A 21980-nucleotide genomic window follows, 5' to 3' on the forward strand; every position below is an offset into this window, starting at 1 on the left:
ACCTCTTTTCTTATTGCTTATATCCAGTGTAATGTTTTAAATATTCCAGTGACTTCATCATCTCTCAACCTAGTCGCACTTGGTCAAAAGTGGCAGGAAAAACAACGTGAAAGAATGAAGCAAACAAAACATTTCAAAATACGACTACATGGTATGATATATTTCTGGAGGGTTTTCGGACTAGACTTCAGTTGTCCACAAAATACCTAGACAACATTTTGAGATCAAAATTACCAAAGTTAATGTACTTGTGTGTTTCTTTTTTAGTCTCTTTTATCACTTGCTATTCCATCCTACTAAGTATTTACCAAACTTCTGTCTTTATATATTGCAACCAGAAGGAGGTATAGATAAAGCAGCATATGGTTAGAAATACAATAAACTCAAGAAAATAAAGACAGATAATGACCGAACTTGCACGTGAGTGAATGAAATATTTTAAACTTTTCATTTCTCTCTATTTCAGGGGTACGTGTTAACAACGGCACATCCAGGGAGCAGGTTGTGGACTCCATCCTCGTAAGCGGACGTCAAGGACGGGCTTTAGACGGTTACCATGAGGTCTATAATGATCCAAATGTGAAGAACGCACTCGCAGTGGGCAACGACACACAGGCTCGTTACTTTATCAGAGATCGTCTCTGCTCATTGGGCCTTGTGTCGGTAAGTTTATGCAAATATATGCTATTTATGTCCGATAGAGGCAAATATTTTAACAATATAATATCATTATCATTGTATTCATCAAGCTTTAATATAGAATTTACATTTATATTTGTTTAGGGGTGTAAAAGTTTCATACTGAGAATGTGAAATTCAAACATTTTCACATAAAATTAATTATGAATAATACTGAAAAATATGAGAGAACAAATGCCTTCGCTTCATTAATATACAAACAGTAACTGTTGAATTTCTTTCACATTTTCATACACCAGGGAGCATGAGGAAAGATCCCTACAATTACAACCTATATGGATGCTGTGAAGGAGAGGGTGAAGGGATCAGTCACAAGCCTCCATCCCTGGAAATTTACAATGTTCTTTTGATAATAGAAAAAGAAACGTATATTTATGAAAATCGGTAAAATAAATAACCAACCTTGGTTTAAACATGGGGGCTTCTTTGTAAGTGTTCTTTCATCAGCTCCTCAATATTCAAACTTATCGCCACAACTAGATGTTTCTCAAGAAGGACATAATGAATAAGAATAAAAGTTAACATTAGTTTAACAAAATTATTAATTATATTATTATTACTATTAACATCGCTGCTAATACTACTTAATAAAATTTCTCAACAACCTTACTTGTTAATTTGATACATTACCTGCTCTAAATTGTATAAATTATAAAGAATCATTTCCTTGAATCCATGAAATAACATAAAGGTCACTATCATATTCTGGATCTTACCATTGTGACTTAGGTATTTTTGTACTTTATAGTTGTATGAACTACCAACAGTGAATTTTTGATAGCAATTGAAAAATAAAGAAGATTGTATGTCCCCACAATATTTCAATATATATCAAAATAAATGTATCTCATACGTAGTGAATCTGGTATTCAATTACATCCTAAGTAAGAAGTTAAAAAGGTCCAGTTTTGGAATGTACCAAATTATTTTACTCAAGCTTTTGCCACATCATGTGGCTTCTTCAGGAGTTAAGACAAGAATCAATGTGGCTGCCAGATTATTAGATTTTGTTGAATAATTATTTGTTATGCCTTGTCCTATGACTTTCTAATTGGTTTAGTTTATGTAACTGTACCATTACTTTTCTTTCAGTGTGATGATGCGGATCCAAAACATTTGTACCCTCATGACTTAATCTACGCCCAGCCAGTTGCCATAAAACCTGTTGGCAGACCCCTCCCAGCCATTCCCGTAAAGGGACCACCAAAACCTGGTTTTGGTCCACCACCACCTGGTTTTGGTCCTCCACCACCTGGTTTTGGCCCACCAAGGCCACCACCATTTTATGGACCAAGCAAACCCCTACCTCCCCCAATCTACGGTCGTCCGCCAAAACCACTTCCATCATATGAGTCTCCATACCCTATTGAACCACCATTTCTTTCTGAACCTGACTTCATCCAACCATTGAAAACTCCATTGGATGGGCCTGGGCCAGATGGTTCTGTGGTACAGCATGTGCATCATCATTATCATCATGATAAGGATCTTGCCGGACCACCATCACTTGGGCATTATCCTTCCAATGCCCCGTTCTACAAGAAGGAATTGAACCTAAAGCCATCGGGTAACACAAAGGTAGTGAACAACAGGCCATACGCGGACCGGTATTCAGTTTATGAAACTCCCAGAGCCGACGATTGTTTCTGTGTGCCTTTTGATCAGTGTGCACCGCAGAATGTGATCGGTCGCAAAGAAGATGGCCTCTTTATTGATCCCAGACATGCTAAATCTGGAGCCAATATCGAGGCGACAGACTTTAACGAAACAACTGCTGCTGAATCACGGCAAGTCAAGAGATTGGCTGAGCCCAATGAAGAAACTGCTGTAGAAGAAGAAGCACCTGACACTGATGAAGAAGCGTCTTCACCAGAAGAAACACACACGCGGAAGAAGAGAGAAGAAGCAAGAGACAAAACTGCAGAAGGGGTAAGTACTTTGTATTGCAAAGTATAATCCTACTTTCACAGCTTTTAGAATGTAAACAATGCACTGTTGTTAGATTTGTATGCTTTGATTAGTAGCTTGTGAAATAATATACGTTGTTTAATACCTTTCCATAGTCACCATAATAGCTCTGAAATGCTTGCGTGTTATGGTTGGCACAAAAGTATCTTGTCTTGAAAGCATGTTAAGAGATTCAATAAGTTGGCGTGATAACTCAGCAACAAGAGTAACCTATTCAGAGTGGAGTTTAAAATTTCCGGGCATCATTATTTTACATCTTCTTTCATGGTAAGCACAGGATTTGTCAGGTACCTTCGAATTATTGGAGGGAGGACATTAGTGGCAGATTCACAAATGATTCTTGGTTGGGATAAAATTTACTCACACACCTCATTGAGCTCGGAATCTGTTCTAAACTGAATTTCCATTACTCCATAGGTATATATCAGGATGTCTACCACAATAACAAATCCAAAATTCATAACTTTGTCTTGACCATTTTTTAACATTTATTATACGACATCTATTTAGGTAAAATTGGAAATTAGAAATTAAGAAAATATCCATCTTATCTTTCCACCATTCATCTTCACCTTCGTGACTAGCCAAAGGGACAGAAACGTGAAGTAAAATAAACACAGTCAATCAATCAGTCATTGTGATAGCAAAAATTCTTGACCACAAGTATAATTTCTTGACTTTTTGACCTACTTTTTAATTTATTTACTTTTTCTTAACTGGTAGACACCGTGTACATAAAACTACATCGAGTATTATATGCAGGAATCGAGTTAGCTTCCATGGTCTATAGATTAGCATATCACACTGCGAAAATCGAACACTAAGTCTGAATCCTGGGTAAGGAATTCCATTAAATGTTTGTTTTTCACATTATTATAATTGATCCCTCATGAAAGAACCTGTGACATAAAACAAGAATGTAATCTTGAGGATCACATCATCAGTGTTAAGTGCAAAAAATGTGACATTTGAGTTGCAAATTGTAGGTCGCAAAAAAGTCTGGTCTGGGATGTTGGGAGGAGTGATCATTCTCATTGACCTCCACAAGGATCTGTACCTGGAGCACATGATGAACAATAAGGCAATATGATATCATTCTCACACACATATTTCGTCGTCGCCTTGTCGTAATCAATGGGTCCCAGGCTCGATACCCAGTGGAGGCACATAGTGGTTCAGATGCTACTTTAAACTGTATGTCCAGTCCTGATTTGCCTTACTGTGCATAAAGTAGACTTAAAACACCAACTCAATCAATCACACACATATTCCATTACAATAGATTATTGGAGGGGGGGGGGATACACCCTACTTATCCACTCATTTCTGATACCTGCCGTGCTAAGAGGGGTGTAATTCGGAGCTAGTGTCTTCTATTTGCCACCAGTATGTAATTTTATTTTATGCATTACCAATATATATTACTGATTTTATCACTGAACTGTGGTATAGAATCGCACATGCACTTCTTTGTGTCTTTAATGTGATTTTTGGCTTCAAATTACATGGATACATCATCTGTTAGACTATTGCACCAATCACAAGCCACAAGAAATAGCCCCTCAGTGAACAAAAAAAAAAAAAGAAGTAAAAGTTCACAGGGATCTGGTAAATATGTACATTTATTTTATATCCATCAGTATTAAAACAAGTGAGGGATGAGAAGCTTGCAAAATTACAATTGGGGAGGCCAAGGATGTCCATAGAAGGCAAACATTGATAATCAATAATGGCAGTTGAAGAGCAAGAAATAAAGTACATATCTTCAGATACTTCAAAATTATAGGCAAATCGACTCACCATGTGAACTCCATCCATACCCCACCCTGCTGCACCTTGAATATGTGCCACAGATAAGCATGGTCCCTTGTGAGAAATCACTAATGTACTAAATTATATAAAAGATATTTGACAAATAATAACCCCCCCCTCAAATGTAGGATTCTCACCTTTTCCACTGATGAGAACAATTGTAGATAAACACAAACTTTCTAATATTATGCTTGATGCAGCATTTACAAAATGTATACAAAATAATTATAAACAAGTATAATCAATTACTTAATCATATACTACCTATGCTTAACTAACAAATTGCCTTGAAAAAAGTTATAGAAACTGTAAATAAAGAACATAAACTAACACACTCATCAATGTATGATAAAATTAGTAGTTACAATAATAATACTTCAAATAACATCCATGCTTTTAAAATAAACTTTAGGACTATAAATTCGAAATTCAGAATGAATACAATTTTTTAACAAGGTCAATGTACATATTATAGTTTGTTCATATGTAAATAAAATGTTATTTAAATATCATATGTTTTCTGAAACAATTTGTTGCTTTTTATTGAAAATGAATTAGACACGAAAAATCAACAGATATCCAGAAATTTTTACCACCTCTACTTTCTCAAAATTTAGAACAAAAAGGAATTGGGTTAAAACAGAGAATTAAAATTGTTGTGGCTGAATATCAAACCATCTATCAGCCAAGTAATGAAATATATTTCTTTTCTCTAACTTTTAGGTCCAAAATAATAAGAATGAATGAATTCTTTCCTCTTATTAAACATTGTATTTCACTTGTAACAACATATGCAATAATATGTATTGTATAAACAACTGGGCATAATAATATCTTAGACATAATAATTTTGTAAATACACATGGTAGTATAGTTGGGTGAAATATGTGAAATGTTGGGTTAAAAAGGTTTCAAACTTGAGTCTTAGCAAAGAAAAAAATCTGGTAAAAATCAGAGGTGAAATGGAACAACCTCGATTGCTGACAACTCTGTTTATTCTTTCTTTCTTTTTTAAACCTAATTCTTTGTTGTTTTGCTATAGAGAAGACATTTTGAAGTGAAATTTCAAGGATATATATATATATATATATATATATATATATATATATATATATATATATATATATATATATATTCACCTTGCTGATAATTTGGAACCTGATATTAATTTTGCTTTGTCAATTATTGTACGTACATAAATTTATCAAATAATATGCTTTAACTTACATAATATTGAAATCCAGACAACTGTAAATAGGTGGAAATTTCCATCAAATAGCTATTCAAATACTAATCCCCATTTTTACTCTTGCAGAGATTTTTGGGAAATTCAAAGATTAAGCCTACATTTGGTGTATCATTTGGTCTTCCTGGAGGTGTCTCTCACCCCATTAACCCTTATGGACAATATCCCATTGTAAACCCTTACCAAGGTGGTGGCCTGAATCTCGGACCTGTGAATGTCAACCCTTTGATCTCGGTGCAAGTATCTGAAGACAAATATGGTGACAAAGTTGTGAAACCGTTTGTTAATCTTCACATCACACCTAACGGACATCATGGGCTTGTCCATAAACTTGGTGCAATTCTTGGGGGGTATGCACATGGCTACCCTCACGGTTATTACCCATACAAGCCGTATCCGAAACCACCTCTGTACGGACCACCTTATTATCCTGACCAATCGTACAATCACCACAGGCCTGGTCACAATTACAATGCAGGGTACGGTTATTACGATCCATATAAACCACCCCATGGAAGTTACGTACAGTACGATGGCATTGGAGGTCATGGAAATTATGACACACTTTATCCATATAGACGAAACCTTGATGTTAACAGATCGAACACTAGCTCCTTTCCCCAGACTTCCGCAAGAAGCAAAGTAAAGTTTCCAACAAAGAGAGAGTCATCTCGAGTAACAAGAGATACACATAGCAGCACAAATGTGAAAGAGGTAAGAACTGCCTTGCGTAACAGATGAATGAATCTGTGTGTGTAGTCTATTGGAAGCTGGCAGTAGTGACTATAACAAGATTGACTAAAAGAACAGACTAGAGAAAACAAATCAGCATCAACTGAAACACTGATGTCGATCAAGGAAAGCACTTATAGACATGACATTCACGACTGCTGATTGACATAGTTCTTTTGCCATCGTTTCTCAAAGCAATTCAACAGTTTAAAAGAAAAAGCCCATTTCACCAGGTAGGCTCAAGAAAAATAATGATTAAATATTTAGGTTCGAAACAGATTTATCACATGTACGCTTTTTAAAAAAATAGAGAAATCATTTCACAACAGTTCTCTTAAAAAAAAAACAGATATACAACTGACAACAGAATCAACTTTTTTATTAATGAAAGAGAAACATTCCTATGCAAGTAGGAACAGGTCAGAAGGATAGAAATGAGAACCACTAGTAAACTAATTATCTGCATTGAGTAGACTACTCGGAGAAAAACTACTATTAAAATCCAAAATATGAACTTAGATTGCCATCACAGAATGTCAGAAAGTGAAGAGACAGATTAACCAAGATTACCAGAATGCCAATCAATTTGAAAAAAATGAAATTGATGAATAGAGATGATAGACACAATGATAAAGAAGGAGATAGTCATGACACTACAGAGAAAGGCAGCTGCTAATAAAAAGATTTGCTTGGTACAGAAAAAAACAGCAGCAAGTGTTAAAGTGTTTGAAGATGGCATTAAACATTTTGAGCTACTGAATTTTAAGTTTTGTCTGGTTTAATATCGTAGTTCATTTGATGATCAGCAAGATTTTTTCTACAAACTTTAGCATCAAATTAAATGTGAAAGTACCAAAATATTTAAAAATTGAAAAGTAAAATGAGAACATACCAAACTTTGTGGAATTTTGAGACCAGTTCTTATACGGTACAGGTCAGTTCATTGATTCCCATCAATTATCTTGTTTTCTAGACTAATGAGCCCATATTGTTCTGAAGTTGGAAAATTACACGATACTGAAGTTAGGATCTCCCACTCTTAAGAGCAAAACACTAATCACTGCACTGTACAGGAAACCAATTACTAAAGACTATTATGGTACAAATAATACCCAGGAATATCATGCAGGAAGGAGGGGAGAGGGGATATGATCATAAGTGGAGTTAGGATATAGTTTTAGCCAGCACTTGGAAGTGGAAAATTTTAGGTAGGGGGATATTTGGTCAACACTTGCCTGACTTTTGTATTTTTTAGGAAAGATGAGCCAAAGGAGAAGGGGTTACAACCCCCACCACCTCTCCTTATCATCATTATATATATATATATATATATATATATATATATATATATATATATATATATATATATATATATAATATTAACATATTCTGCTCAGATTATGGATATATTTTTGTGTAGGAAACTTCCCCATCTCCCATGTCATCCTTATCAGTACAATTACTAGAGCCAATAATACAGAATTCTTATGAAGTTATAAAAGAGCGTGATTCAACATATATAATTTATTAAAATGTACCATCAAGTTGACTACATGACATGAAAAGCACTGTTTAGACATTTACTAATGACTTCGAATAGAAATATCCTAAATTCTTAAATCTTTTTATTTATGCTAGATTATTGTGTATTGAGGTTTTGCTAGACAGGTATTAAAAACAACAATTCATTAAACAATATTGCTTTGGTAAATCTGTTATTCTATAATATATTTTCTAAGAAAAATTCTACAATGTGTTATTCACCGTGTGTGATGACTGTAATATTTACTTTCAAGAATACACATAAGATTGCATCATATCTTTGAAGTGCCTTGTTCTATCAACATAAAATTTTTAAGTACTTAAATTCAAGAAATTAGCAATTCAAGACAGGAGAATTGTCTGAACCTAGTGTAAAAAAAGCATAGTATTTATAAAGTACATATAAGAATCAATAAAAGTCATACCAAGAGTAAGTTTTCCTATTAAAAAAACGAAGTTGTAAACGATTTCACACCAACATAGGCAAGCATCTAAATTCATCCATGCATATTGCATTTTTTCATGACACTACATCTTGTTTCTTCATATGGCTGCAGATCAACTGGGGTAACTACATTCCTCCTTTACAAATACAGAGCACACACTGAATGCAAGTGTAAAATCAACGTTTTATACACTAACCCACAACAGTGATATATGTTATATATTACAATATACATTATATTATACAGTGGAACCTCGATTTTATGTTTTTTTCAGGGGACCAAGATGAAAAACTTAATATGCAAGAAAATATAAAACCTGGGAAATATTTTTGACATTTTGCTCTATTGGGATCATGAAGAATAAATATATATTGCAGGAAAAAATACATAATATAAACTTTTAGGGGGCAGAAAAACAGATTGTAGAATACAGGATGTTCGGGAAAACAAGGATGTATCTCAAGTGACAACTCCATGTTAGGAAGCAACATGCATGTGGACCTGCCTTGTATAAATACCCTTACCTGAGAAAATTTTCCCTTGCAGGAGAGAGTGTTGGCTCCCTTGATTCACAAAAATGCAATAATGGAACTTACTTTTGGGATGATACTCATAAATCAGCAGCAGCTTGCATTATATTTCATGCATTTACTTTCCATTATTTGCAGCGTCAAGCAGTATTTGGCATACCCGGAGGTCAATTAGGCCAGGGACCTCTTCTAGGCCAGGGACCTTTTCCAGGACAGGGATCTCTTCTAGGCCAAGGACCTCTTCTAGGAAATAATGCATTCCCACCAAGCAGGTGTGGACCTCGCCAGGTTTGTTGCAGAAGTCCTCTCAGACCTCAAGCCCAGAAGCCTATATATGGACAATGTGGAAAGCGTCATGCACAAGGAATAAACGGCAGAATAAAAAATCAGGGCTATTTGGATGGAGATAGTGAATTCGGTAAGTAGATGCTGAAACTCTCTCTCTATTTTGGTTATTTTATGCAATTTTTGTGCCTCTTGGATTAACCACAACAATGAGGATAGATGATAAACACAATGACACATCTATGCATTGCCTACAATTCAAAATTAGTTATCCTCGCTTCACAGTGTGACACAATAAAAAAAGTAAAGTGCTCCCCTGTGCTTTGCACCATGCCATGAAGGCATATAGGGGGTGTGGAGTTAGGGCCCCACACTTTCTTGATCATGGTCGAAGGTGGGGGAGAGATGTGATCAGCACCACGCCCCTGGCTGCCTTTACCCCCCCAGAGTTACCTCCAGATACCCACTTTATATGATGCTGGGTGGGCACCTGAGCCGTTTGAACAGGCGGGAAAAAATTCTGGTTCTCTCCCGCTTGGGATTGAACCTGGGTCTCTCGCATGGTAGTCAATTATGAATTGTTCTAGAAATTAAATGCAATTATTATGAGTGTTCGAAGTTTTAAAGATCAACATTAGGTTTGTAATTATTCATATTGGCATTAGTGTACATTGGATTGCATACGCACATCTTTTATCATGTTATCAGAATGTAATAATTAGACACAAAAGGCTCAAAGAATTCCACTTTCTGTCTGCATATATGTCTTGAATGATCAAAAGAGTTTCCAAATACTTAATATGAACATGTATTTCTTTCATAGCTTACTTTATACCCTTAATGACAAGATGATGCAATATTATTTTGGGAACTCAAATGCAATTTTCATCAACAACAATAACTTTTCTTCCCTTTTTTATGTTTATTTTCAGGCAAAGTTGGACCCAGGCTTTTATGATTATCTCTTCTACTTATTTTTGTAATGAATTATGATTATCTAATTTACCTGGTGTCTAATTAGTTACCAATTTCTTTCAGGCGAATATCCTTGGCAAGTTGCAATTCTGAAGAAAGACGCTTACGAGAGTGTGTACGTATGTGGAGGTACACTGATTGATTCCATACATATCATAACTGCAGCACATTGCATTAAAAAGTAAGTACTTTTATGTAGTAACAATGTAAAAAATTAGTGGGGAGGCAAAGAGGTCAGGGTGTATTTTCTGGGGAACAGGCACATTTATTACATGCCTAAATATCACCCCCCTAAAAAATCACATTTGGGCTAAAGAATATTTATTTATGTAGTTTTTCTGTTTGGTTGGGCAAGAAAGTGGACTCATCAACTGACACATGTTTCATTTTTAAACTTTTATAAATTGTGTAGAACTTTGATGGATACTGAAGATCTTTAGAGAATATGATAACATTTTTTTAATTAATCTCTTGTCTCTTTGAATAACATAGTATGGAGTAAAAGAAAATAATTCTTAATAAAACAAATACATAAGAAACTGCAGCATCATGATTCTGTCTATATGGCAGCTAGGTTTTTCTGCCAAGCACCATAGGTTGTTTTACATTTGATCTATCTGTGAAATGATGTTTATCATTGTTCTAATAGAAAGGGAATACAAATTAGAGAGTTATGAATAACCAGATTGAAGTTCTAAAATATATATCATACAGTATTTCTCACAGATGTGTTTTTATTTTTGGTAAAAAAATACTGAAATTTACAATTATCATGTGATAAAATCAAATCTTGATCTGAGATTTACAAAGCACGCACCAATGATAATTTGAGATACATGGGGATTAAAAACAGTGATCTTCATAACCAAGAGCAAGATTCATTAAATGTAAATATTCACACAAAATTTATGCTTAATTTAACACTCAATTTTTGGAGATTCCTCTAAAGAGGTTAATACTTTGACTGAAGTAGCATGAACACAGATCAAAATTCATGGGAAAACCATGAATTTTGATCTGTGTTCACCCTACTTCAGTCAAAATATTAACCTATTCACTATATTTTAAGTTAGCATTGCATATCTTGGAAGATAAGGTGTATTTTCAATACATAAAGAGAAAACTTATGACAAATTTATTACTTTTCAGCTCTAATGGTTTCGACCTTCGTGCACGACTTGGTGAATGGGATGTCAACAATGATGTTGAGTTTTATCCATTTATCGAGAGAGATATTGTTGCAGTACATGTACACCCGGAGTTTTATGCAGGCACACTTTACAATGACATTGCTGTACTTAAAATGGACAAACCTGTGGACTTTTCACGCAGGTATGTAATAAGTTCAAACTAAAATTAGTCCCATGTTTCTTTTCATTAAATGAAATAATCATTCATTACAGTTCACAATTATCATCTGATGAAGAATACAACTTCACCCAAGAGTTTGAATAATTATGTATGAAATAAATTTTGGAAAATTTAGGGACGATGAGTTTGTGTATTTTGTTCTGACTTCCAGGATTTTTAATAAATAAAAATTATGGAGCTATGTTTGCAATACATCTAAGGTAATATAACTATTGGAATTATATCGGAGGGAGGAGGGGAATTTAGAACACATTTGGTTATAAAATAATAGGGATGTAAACCACTGGAGAAAGGTCAGTTTAACTGTTTTTATAACACATGATTGAAAAGTTTATTTTTATGCCCTAAATTTAATTAATTTTTAAAACTTTCTTCCAGCCCACACATAAGCCCAGCTTGCCTACCAGATGTGTACCATGATTTCACTGGCACTCGTTGCTGGACCACTGGATGGGGAAAAGATGCATTTGGTGACCGTGGAAAGTATCAGAACATTCTCAAGGTAGGTTTAGTAACTATTCTCTCACAATACTCAATAATGCTATGAGCTTTTGAAATAGGAAGAGGGGAATTGATAAAATAAGATACAAAATGGAAATAATTGAGGCATTTAAGTCATTCTTGTAAGTTGATAAATCTTATCATCAGATACTTACATAATTCTTCATTATGAAATTCAGATGCTTTCAATAAAAAGAAATGACACAGAAAAAAACAAATTTAGTTTAAAAGTAGACACAAATTCACGACTTGTCATTTACCTACACTTAAAAAAATCTACACTTAATGACACCAGAATAACCTAAAATGAATTCATAACTTAAAAGTAGAAAATAAATATTCCTCTTTAATTACACCTAGGTACATTATTGTATTATCTTTGCCAGAAAAGTTCCAGGACTGATATAAGAAAAAATACATTCAACTCACCAACTAATCGTCTTTGATCCTGCCAAAGTAGTCCACTCCGTTATCTATACACAGCTGCCAGCATTTATGGAGGTCTCGGAAGCAAGCAGAGAATGCCTCTTTTGGGATGATTCTCAGCACAGCTGTCACAGCATTTTGGATTGCTGGAATATCTTGATGTCCCTTCCCTTTCAGTGGCCTTTTTAACGGGAAAACAGAAAGAATTGCATGGTGACAGATTGGGTGAATATGATGTGGAAGACCACGGATACAATAATTCTTGAAGCTTTCCTGGCACAAATGATGAAGAGGTTTTCTCAGGATATTAACCAGGTGATTTCCGGATAGACTTCCGAGCTTTCAAGAGCTAACGTCACTCTCATCTTCAGAGATTGAAGTGCAGAGATATGTCAGGATAAGGTTATATGTATTGGTGTGGGAGGGGTTCGGTGTAGGTGGCGGGCCAATCACCATCCAGTGCAACGGTCAACTGTGCTCTCTACATTGTATCACCTGGCCATCTCCTTCAGCAACACAGAGCACCTTCAAGATGAAATAAGACACCTGCGCACAGCTTTCAGACAGAATGGATACCGAAGGAATCAGCCACAAGACAATAGAGCGAGTCATGCACAACAAGAACAACAAACAAACCTGGACCACCCTGACAACCAAGAGGATAAGATGATGGCCAACATCCCATACACTGGAAACTTCTCTGCAGTTATCAGCTGCATACGTTCAAAGCACAACATTAAGACGATCCACGAACCACCACCGAAAGTCAGAAGCTGAATTTGAAATCCTAAAGACGACCTAGGACAGACACACCTGGGGTTTACCATATCATCTGTTCCTGCAGTAAAGCCTACATTGGACAAACGGGGGACATTCGAACAACATTGCAAAGAACACACCAGCTACATCAAGAATTTTCATCCTGAGAAATCAGGGTTAGCAGAACATTCTATCCAGGAGGGTCATAGAATTGACTTCACAACCATCAATAAGTCATCCAATTACTGGGACCAAATCATTAAAGAAGCAAAATAGCTATCCATGAAGAAAAGGAAAACCTCAACAGGGACATGGGACTGAAACTTTGCCCAGCCTGGCTAGTGATAGTAGACTAAGACGACGTAAGTCGGAGAGACAGCAGTAAAATTTGATGATACACATCCCAATTAATTTTCAGTACAACTAAATGAGCCACCATAACGAACAGTGTTTGCTAAGTGCAGCCCTGTCACTGGTGGTGCCTATATGGAAACATTTCCAAGGACAGTATATCACAACATATATCAGGTGAATAAGTAACACCAAATTTGTGTGATTCAATATCACAGTTTGAGAATTAAAAAATCAGCTCTCGAACTTTTCTGACAAAGGTTACTAACAACTTAAGCATGCAATAAATTCAGCATTGTTTGACATATGTAATCAATTCTATTTTAGGAAGTAGATGTTCCAGTAGTGTCACACTTCCAATGCCAGGCTCAAATGCAACAAACTCGACTTGGCTACGGCTTTAAGCTCCATCCAGGCTTCATCTGTGCAGGTGGAGAAGAAGGGAAAGATGCTTGCAAGGTACGTTTCATTTGATCTTTGTTATTTAGTCTCTTTTTCCTAATCACAAAAATGAGGATGATATAATTAAGGAATACTCGCAAAGAAAAACCATGTCCAGGCCAGCATTCAAACCTAGGACCCCTGGCATCATAGCATGCTGTGCCAACGACCGTACCAGAGTTTGGCATTGTTAAAGTACGTTACATTCATACAAAATATATTTCACTCCTTGCGCTATGACCTCATTAACTGGCATTCCTATGCACTGAAGGATTAGTGTCGCAACAATATATGCATTCCATCTGCCAGTCTTCTAGCAAGATAAAGTAATACTACTACAATTATTGAAGTTCAAAATGTGCAATCTTCATAAAGCTTGTTACAAATACAACTAAATACAAAAGGATTGAGGGTATTGATTAATGTTTGAATTTTTGCTTAAGTCCACTTTATGCACAGATAGGCTAATTAGGACTGGACCTACAGTTTATAGTGGTGTCTGAACCAGTATGTGCCTCCACCAGGTATCGAACTAGGACCCCTTGCTTACAAGGCAACAGCATTACCACTACACCATCGAGGAGGCCATCGTGAATAAAGTGAAACAGTCCTCGTAGTACAAAATATGCAAATATAGAACATCAAATGCAAATTCTTTATTAGAACATGTTATAAGAATATCTATAAACAAAGCTGATCAAGTAGGATAAAAGTGCCAATGTTGAATTATATCATGAAAACACCAATAAATGATGGATAAAAGCAATCAGAGGAGAATAAATCTACCAAGGATACACTTTTGCCAGCAAAAAACTATTGTAATCACTATATTCTGTGAATAAAAGGCATGCTTATGTACCTCCTCCCATATTCACTGAGAACATTTGATCAGCTTTTTATGGATTGAAAACCAGTCGGGCATTATTCCACATACATTGTTCAATTACACACAATCACATGGAGAGAATTTGGAGTTGTAATTCACGTACTCTCCAAAAGAACAAAGTAATCTACAAGAAATGCTGTTACATTGGCCTAACAATTACTTTGCAATTGCCTAATAATTCTTTTGTCCATCTTCTCAAACAAAAATACTGAAATTGTCATTGTGATTTGCTTTGCTTTAAAGCTTACCTTCCCTTATTTCTTCAAGATGATTAAAAAAGAAGTTGCAAATACAGAGGAACTTAATGGTTTAATGGAAGGTGAACACATTTCAAATACTAATGATAAGACATGGAAGTAATTTTTATGAAATTTATTAGTGTTTAAATTACTTGTAAGGGTTTGCATCTTATGCATTTACTATCAGTGACAAAAATATTGAGCCCTCTGTTTATGTGCTTGTCAAATTGTACTCCATGGGAGGAAAAAGTCAAATATACCTCATTGGAAAGCTACAAGTGTCTACTTTTAGAAAAAACAAGACAAATTGATTTTAGCTCTGTGTGTTCTTTACTCAAACAAAAATGTTCATAAAAGTGTAGTTTTTCATGTGTTTTATGTAAGTCGAATTCAATCGTGTGTAGCTTCTTGAAAACCAGTCGTAAAAATATGAAATTTCTTGTGATTGAAGCTTGTTTATGTGTAAATATCTCGGCCATATATAATGTTGCTATCATTTGTGAAACAGCCAATATTAATGGTTAATAACAGTGTTGCAATCTCGGTAATGGTCAGCCTAATGGCGATGCAAAGCATATCTAAATAATGAGAATGGAATAAAAATCAAATTTTTATGGCTTATCTTTTCCTCGCACGTTTTTAGTCTCCTTGCTGCACTTTGTTGCCACACGCCGCCGGCAGCCCTTTTAACTTTGCGTTCAGCCAGCAGCTTTGACACGGAAAGTAAGCCGAAAGTTTTGGTTACAAAGCGAATTGTTGTGTACAGAGGATTGTTCAGATGCTGTAATTGACGAATGCAGATTTTCGATTATCCCTCTTCTGTTCCTACCATATAGCCTGAACTCGCACACATACATAAGACCCCTTACATGCACTTTTTCTTGCTGTTTTCCTTTGTTATGAAGTTGCTGTTGCTGTACATCGCAGGCACGTTATTTTTATACAGAGGAGACTGCGAAGTCAACAGTCCCGGGTTCGAATATTTGGTAAGATATTTCATTGCCTTCATCAAATCAAGCTCATCATAGCACTTACTCTTTTTAAAAGAGTGATATAAAATGATACGGAGAATAAAGATTGGATAAAAGCTATAAAATATAACAATAAATAAAGTATACAAAGAAAATGTATTTCATTCATAATATGATAAATTATTTATTCATTATTTTACACTGCCACAATGTTTTGGATCGGACCAACGGAACACACTTCCAGTATTCCCACAGTGTAGGCCGTGTAGCTGCAGCGAAGCGGTAACACTGTGCAAGTAACCTGCAGCCTGTGGAGTCTTGAGATGGCCGCATCTCGCCATACGTCATCCATGCGTTTACCATATTAGGAGTGGTCAATAATAATTTATATCTGTGGTCATACTTGAGATACACATGTTAAACTTCTGGATTTGGATCAAATTTGTCATATAAACAGCTTTTTACAATTTAATTGAATTTGCAATTACGCATTTCAAGATTGCACGTTTGCCTAAAATTTCAATTTTTCAAGCATCTAGTGAAGATCTGCATTTGACTTCTTCCACAGAGATGCAAAAATAATCCATCCTCACATACAAAAAAACTCAATATTATATCAATTCTGGATTATGAACTGTATGATGTTAAGTTCCCAGTTCTTGTAACTGGTAGAAAAAACTACAATTTTTAGTGAATTTTTCATTATAATACGAAAATGCAACGAAGAATAATTTTTAGATGACGCTTATTAAAAAATAGATACTTGAAGCTTTCCAATGAGGTATAGTATTTGACTTTTTTTCCACCCACGGAGTACAATTTTACAAGCACGCAAACAGAGGGCTCAATATTTTTGTCACGGATAGTAGGTTACTCTTGAAAGGCATTACATTGTTTACATTTTCGTATTTCAGGGTGATGGTGGTGGACCAATGGTTTGTGAAGCTGGAGGAATATGGCAAATTGTTGGTGTAGTTAGCTGGGGAATTGGGTGTGGTCAGTACGGAGTGCCAGGCGTTTACGTAAAAGTTGCCCACTATGTTGACTGGATTCGACAAATCACGGGTTACTGAAAAAAAAAGAAGTGACAAATGTGCTTCCCAAAACCACAGCAGTATTTCTTCCATGATAGATGCTTGCAAAAGGAAGCCGAAATAATCCAAAGACATGTATGAGAATGATAATGTAATGAATTTGTGTGTGTAAAGTGATGAACTGTTATTTATTTGTACATCTTTGCTACTACAAGCAGTACAAAGTAACTCTCTCTTTTGCAAGATGCAATGTATTTTGTCCAATTTTTCTTTATCCAGATGTGTTTTGTTAATTTTCACTTGTGTAGTGTTATTTTAAAAGCATGATCTTAAGATCTTGAGCACTGTTTTACAAGTAGATGTAATTACATCACAGTACTCAAAGATAGGATATTAACCTTGTTTGACTTTTATTATTTATATAATACTCAAACTTTATATAGTTTTGAACTTTGGGATTCATCAACAGGCTATTGCTTTGCTTTATTCACATCAAACAGTATAGACACAACAGTTATCAACTACTACCTTCAACAATTGAATCTTGTTTGTAGTAATAAATATTATTTTATTTATGTATTATTACATAGCAAAGCAATATCCAGTTCTGTATCCTGGAGTATATGGTAATGCATATTACATGCCTTTTATGTAACTGCAATAAATGTAGATGTAATGTAAAGCACTGAACTGCTTACAAGGCAATAAAGTACTATAAAAATATATTTATTTAAAAAAAATGATTGCTTGATTGAATTAATTTTTTTTTGAGTCTGCACCTATGGCCATTTGGCATCTTTCAAAGTATAAGCGGAAAAATCCCCTTATCTAAAATCCTTACCTTGAAGTTAAAAAGGGGGTTTAAAGAAAGAGCCCCTTGAAAAAGGTTAAAATTGCAAGTTGCACAGGACAAATACAACACATTAAAAAGGCAAAAAAAAAAAAAAAACTATCTCAAACAGTTTTGCATAACCAGTCACCTACCTGTTTATACAGGGTCCGGCAGAGGAGTTAGACAGTTTTGAAATGTGAATAACACACTTAATTTTCAAAGGTACAGAAATGTATTACTACAGAAAAATAGGTTATTGTATGCCATTTTTATTTACCACGACAGTTCTTGTAAAAAGAAAATGATGCCTTCAATTTACTTCTATACACATTCGAAGGCCTTTTTCCTTTCCTTTTAAATGACCTACGTAAGATCTTGAGTCAGTGCTTCGTCCGTTTGAACAATTGAAATAAATTCAAATCAACAATCGATGATCCGGTGAGAAGTTGGTGGCCTGCTTAACTGTTTCTCCCCAAATTTCAATGGAAAAAAAATTAAAATCTGGCGTTCGCCCTCTTCTCCCGCTATTTTGGTGAAAGGGTGCAAACTTTTGCATTATTTTCAAAGAATAGACCTTTTGCAACAAAGTGAAACTTGTTTCATGGTCTTGTCTTTGCTCTCATAGAAAGTTTAGAATGATGCAATATTTGCAACAATGCAATGTCAAAAATATCCCGTTGGGTTACATATGTGAGCAAACAGTACGAAAAAGAGAGATGGTAAATAATGTTGCAGAGCAAAATAACTATTATTATGTAATATATGTACTCACCACCTAGTCGCCCACGTGAAAAGCCTCGAAGCAAGGGTATAGACACAGTGCAACTTTGCAAACTCTGCACTCATAGGATGTTCTCTTAGTTTTCTTGTTTTGGTAACAAACCTTGCACCTTTTGCGAGACGTAGTCAATATAGGCCAATGCCTGTTAGCCGAAGCTTCTCTTCTCACCAACTCGAGAGGTGGTGCAAGATCGGCACCAGGCAAAGGCCTAGAAAGACCAGCCTGCTCTGCTTTCCCCCATTTAGCCAGGTCCTCGATCAAACTTATCCGGAAATCACGATGTGAGTGATTTCGGGAGAATTGTTTGAGGAGGATGTGAGCGTTCAGGATGGACTGGTTTACAAGATAGAAGAAGAGTTTGTTCGTCCACTTGATTGTCCGTCTGCCAGTCAGATAGGTACATGTCATCCTGTCAGTTTTGTACACGTAACCCATATGTCTATTATAGTCAAGTATAATTTGAGGTTTCAATGCGTTACCGTGGTCGTCACCCAAGTTTCCTTGTGGTAATTCGTCAGCACAGGACGTCACGTTTGTTGCGCCACCAAACAGCTGTCAAGTCTCCCTTCGTACGTACGTCCAGGTCACCACCTATTGTCTTGAAGTCAATGGGCATGGAACGCCAATTCTTATTGACAGTCCTACAACATCGCACGTGCTTTGTTGCGAGATCATCAAAAAGGTCGGGGGAGGTGTCGGCATCCTCTGGTCCTACAGTCTCATCTTCGTCATCCGTGTTGTCTAGGAAATCACATATCTCCCTCTCGCTCATTCACTTTTTTCTAGACATGTTTGATCCAAGACCTGAATAAACAGAAGAAAGTTGATTTGCAGAACAAAAGATGCAAGGACTTACCAAAATAAAAACAAGCACAATCAGCCAAAGTGCAATGAACCACGAACCACAGAGCACACAGACACACAAGTTTCAACTGCTGCTAAAGAATCGTTTCTGACCTGCCTCAATGTGTGCGACTCACAAAGATTCTATTGGGTACGTGGGAGGGGAAGGGGAGGCAGGCAGAATTTCATCAACAAAGACAGCAGAGCGCCACATTACCTTTCCAGAATCAGGGTGGCTACAAACAAGCAGAAATGAAATTCCCTGACTTTTCCAGGACAAAATTTACATTTTCCCCTGACAATTACAAACTAAACTAAATCGATGTTTTTGCAAATAGAAATAATAAACTCATACAGATCCACGTATGGTTTTGTTAAGTACCAATATTATCTTCTATGAAATTGACTTAATTTTTCTATTCTCTATGATTTGAATTCAAACTGCAAAATAGTGAATTTGGAAAATTATTACAATTCACAAGCTAGGGAAGGATTACGGAATTTTGTCATACGCAGTAAGTTTAAAATAAAATACTTCATTATTTTTAAAGTTACGACTAAATGAGATTAGATTGAAGAGTGATTGACTAAGAAATACATTTTGTAATTTATCAGTCTCCTTATACATTCTCGGTATTATATGTTGATATTTCCACTGAGGTTTGGAACCCTCTGCTTGCAAGAACCATGAGTGCGGACACATTTCTCAATACATAAAGCTACTTCTCTCTTCTCTGTAAAGCAAACAACTTAACTCTTGCATATAAGTGAAACAATTGAATCAAACAAAATAAAGTGTCATATTTCCTTACATTATCAATGGGATTTCTGCTTCAGTACAGTATATCCAAGTGAATTACTGTGAAACTGACAACATGCAGTTATACCATTAATGCTGACGAAAAGGGTATGTACAGGGTAGCTACGAATTTTTGATTATGAAATTCCCTGACTTTTCCAGGTTTTCCAGACCAGAAATTAAATTTTTCCAGACATGTTTGTCGTCATGACTTTTGCTTTTGAACCTCATGTTTTTCAATTAAATATGCAGGCACGTTATTTATTATGAATATGAATATACACAGTTATTAGCTGAAAATTTACTAAGTGATTAATACAATGCTATTCAATGAAAAAATAAATAACTATTTTACTTCCCCACTTTCACTAAGTCATTACAATTAAGGTGGTGTAAACAAAATCAACAAAAAATGTGGCATATATCAAAGCTTTACAATATAACCTGTATACAACCTCAATTATATCAATTCAAATGAGAAACAACATAAAATTAGGTCATGTACCTTTAGAATAGTAAATAGAAAATATGCAATAAGTTTAATGATTATATTTTTAATTTATTGAAAATAGTACATATTTCGGAAATTCAGAAAGTGAATGGGGCCGATGACCAACCATACACCTAAAAAAATATATATGCTACGCAGACCATACTTTGGAATCAAATATCTCCATTATTTGAGTTTTCCACGTGCTGGAACCAATTTTATATTATGGAAAACATCGAAATCTGTCTATTACAACCTTTGTCAGAGAAGTTCCAGGACTGAGCTCGTAAAAAATAATTTATTCAACTTAGGAACTAATGGTCCTAGGTTTTGTCAAAATAGTCCCCTTGGCTATCTATACACAGATGCCACCGTTTCTGGAGGTCATGGAAGCAAGCAGGGAAAGCTTGATCTAGGATACTTCTCAGCACATCTGTCACAAAACCGTTTGGATTGCTACCAATATCTTAATGACGTTTCCCTTTCAGCGGTGTTTGCACATTGGGAGACAACAAACAATCAAACGGTAACTGGTCGGGTAAATATGGGGGATGTGGTAGAGCAGAGATACGATGCTTGGCCAGATATTTCTCCTCTGATAAAGCAGTATGTGGCCTTGCATTGTCGTACAATAAGAACCACTGCCCAGATGCCCACAAATCTGGACGGCGCCGCAGAATTGCTTGACACAAATGTTTCAGGACGTCAATATAAAGGTTTTTGTTTATCGTTTATCCTTCAGGCAGATATTAATGGTGCACCAAACCTTTAGCACGAAAAAATGGGATTAACATTGTCTTTGAATCATCTTGCACTGAATCTCTGCCCTTCCGAAACCTTTTGTGACATTCAAAGATACGGCTTTTCGATCATGCCTTGTCACCAAATGCTGTATCATATTCCATGTTTCACTAGGGGTTTCCAAGCTTATCAAAAACTTAATGTTAACTCTCTGCTCGGAATGCACGTCCATCACGACACTTGTGTAACTTCCAACTAAATGCGCCAACAGTGGACTACT

The 21980-nt window shown here is 35.6% G+C and overlaps 1 protein-coding gene across 2 annotated transcripts in view; it reads left to right on the plus strand.

Annotated features, from left to right (window-relative positions):
* LOC145998854 (uncharacterized) overlaps nt 1-17918 on the plus strand; it is a 30920-nt gene extending 13002 nt beyond the window's left edge. Inside the window, exons 3-11 of one of the 2 annotated variants that reach the window (XM_083135526.1) lie at nt 467-663; nt 1792-2628; nt 5795-6439; nt 9114-9393; nt 10299-10416; nt 11385-11567; nt 11985-12108; nt 13971-14102; nt 17095-17918. In XM_083135526.1, coding sequence (XP_082991652.1) covers nt 467-663; nt 1792-2628; nt 5795-6439; nt 9114-9393; nt 10299-10416; nt 11385-11567; nt 11985-12108; nt 13971-14102; nt 17095-17253 — 2675 coding nt within the window. In that variant the 3' untranslated portion in view covers nt 17254-17918. The remainder of the gene's footprint in view (nt 1-466; nt 664-1791; nt 2629-5794; nt 6440-9113; nt 9394-10298; nt 10417-11384; nt 11568-11984; nt 12109-13970; nt 14103-17094) is intronic. The other variant, XM_083135527.1, reaches the window with a different exon arrangement.
* The last annotated feature ends 4062 nt before the right edge of the window (nt 17919-21980 follow it).

Source organism: Lepisma saccharinum, chromosome 14, assembly GCF_977018435.1.
Source record: "Lepisma saccharinum chromosome 14, izLepSacc3.1, whole genome shotgun sequence".
Lineage (NCBI taxonomy): Eukaryota > Metazoa > Arthropoda > Insecta > Zygentoma > Lepismatidae > Lepisma > Lepisma saccharinum.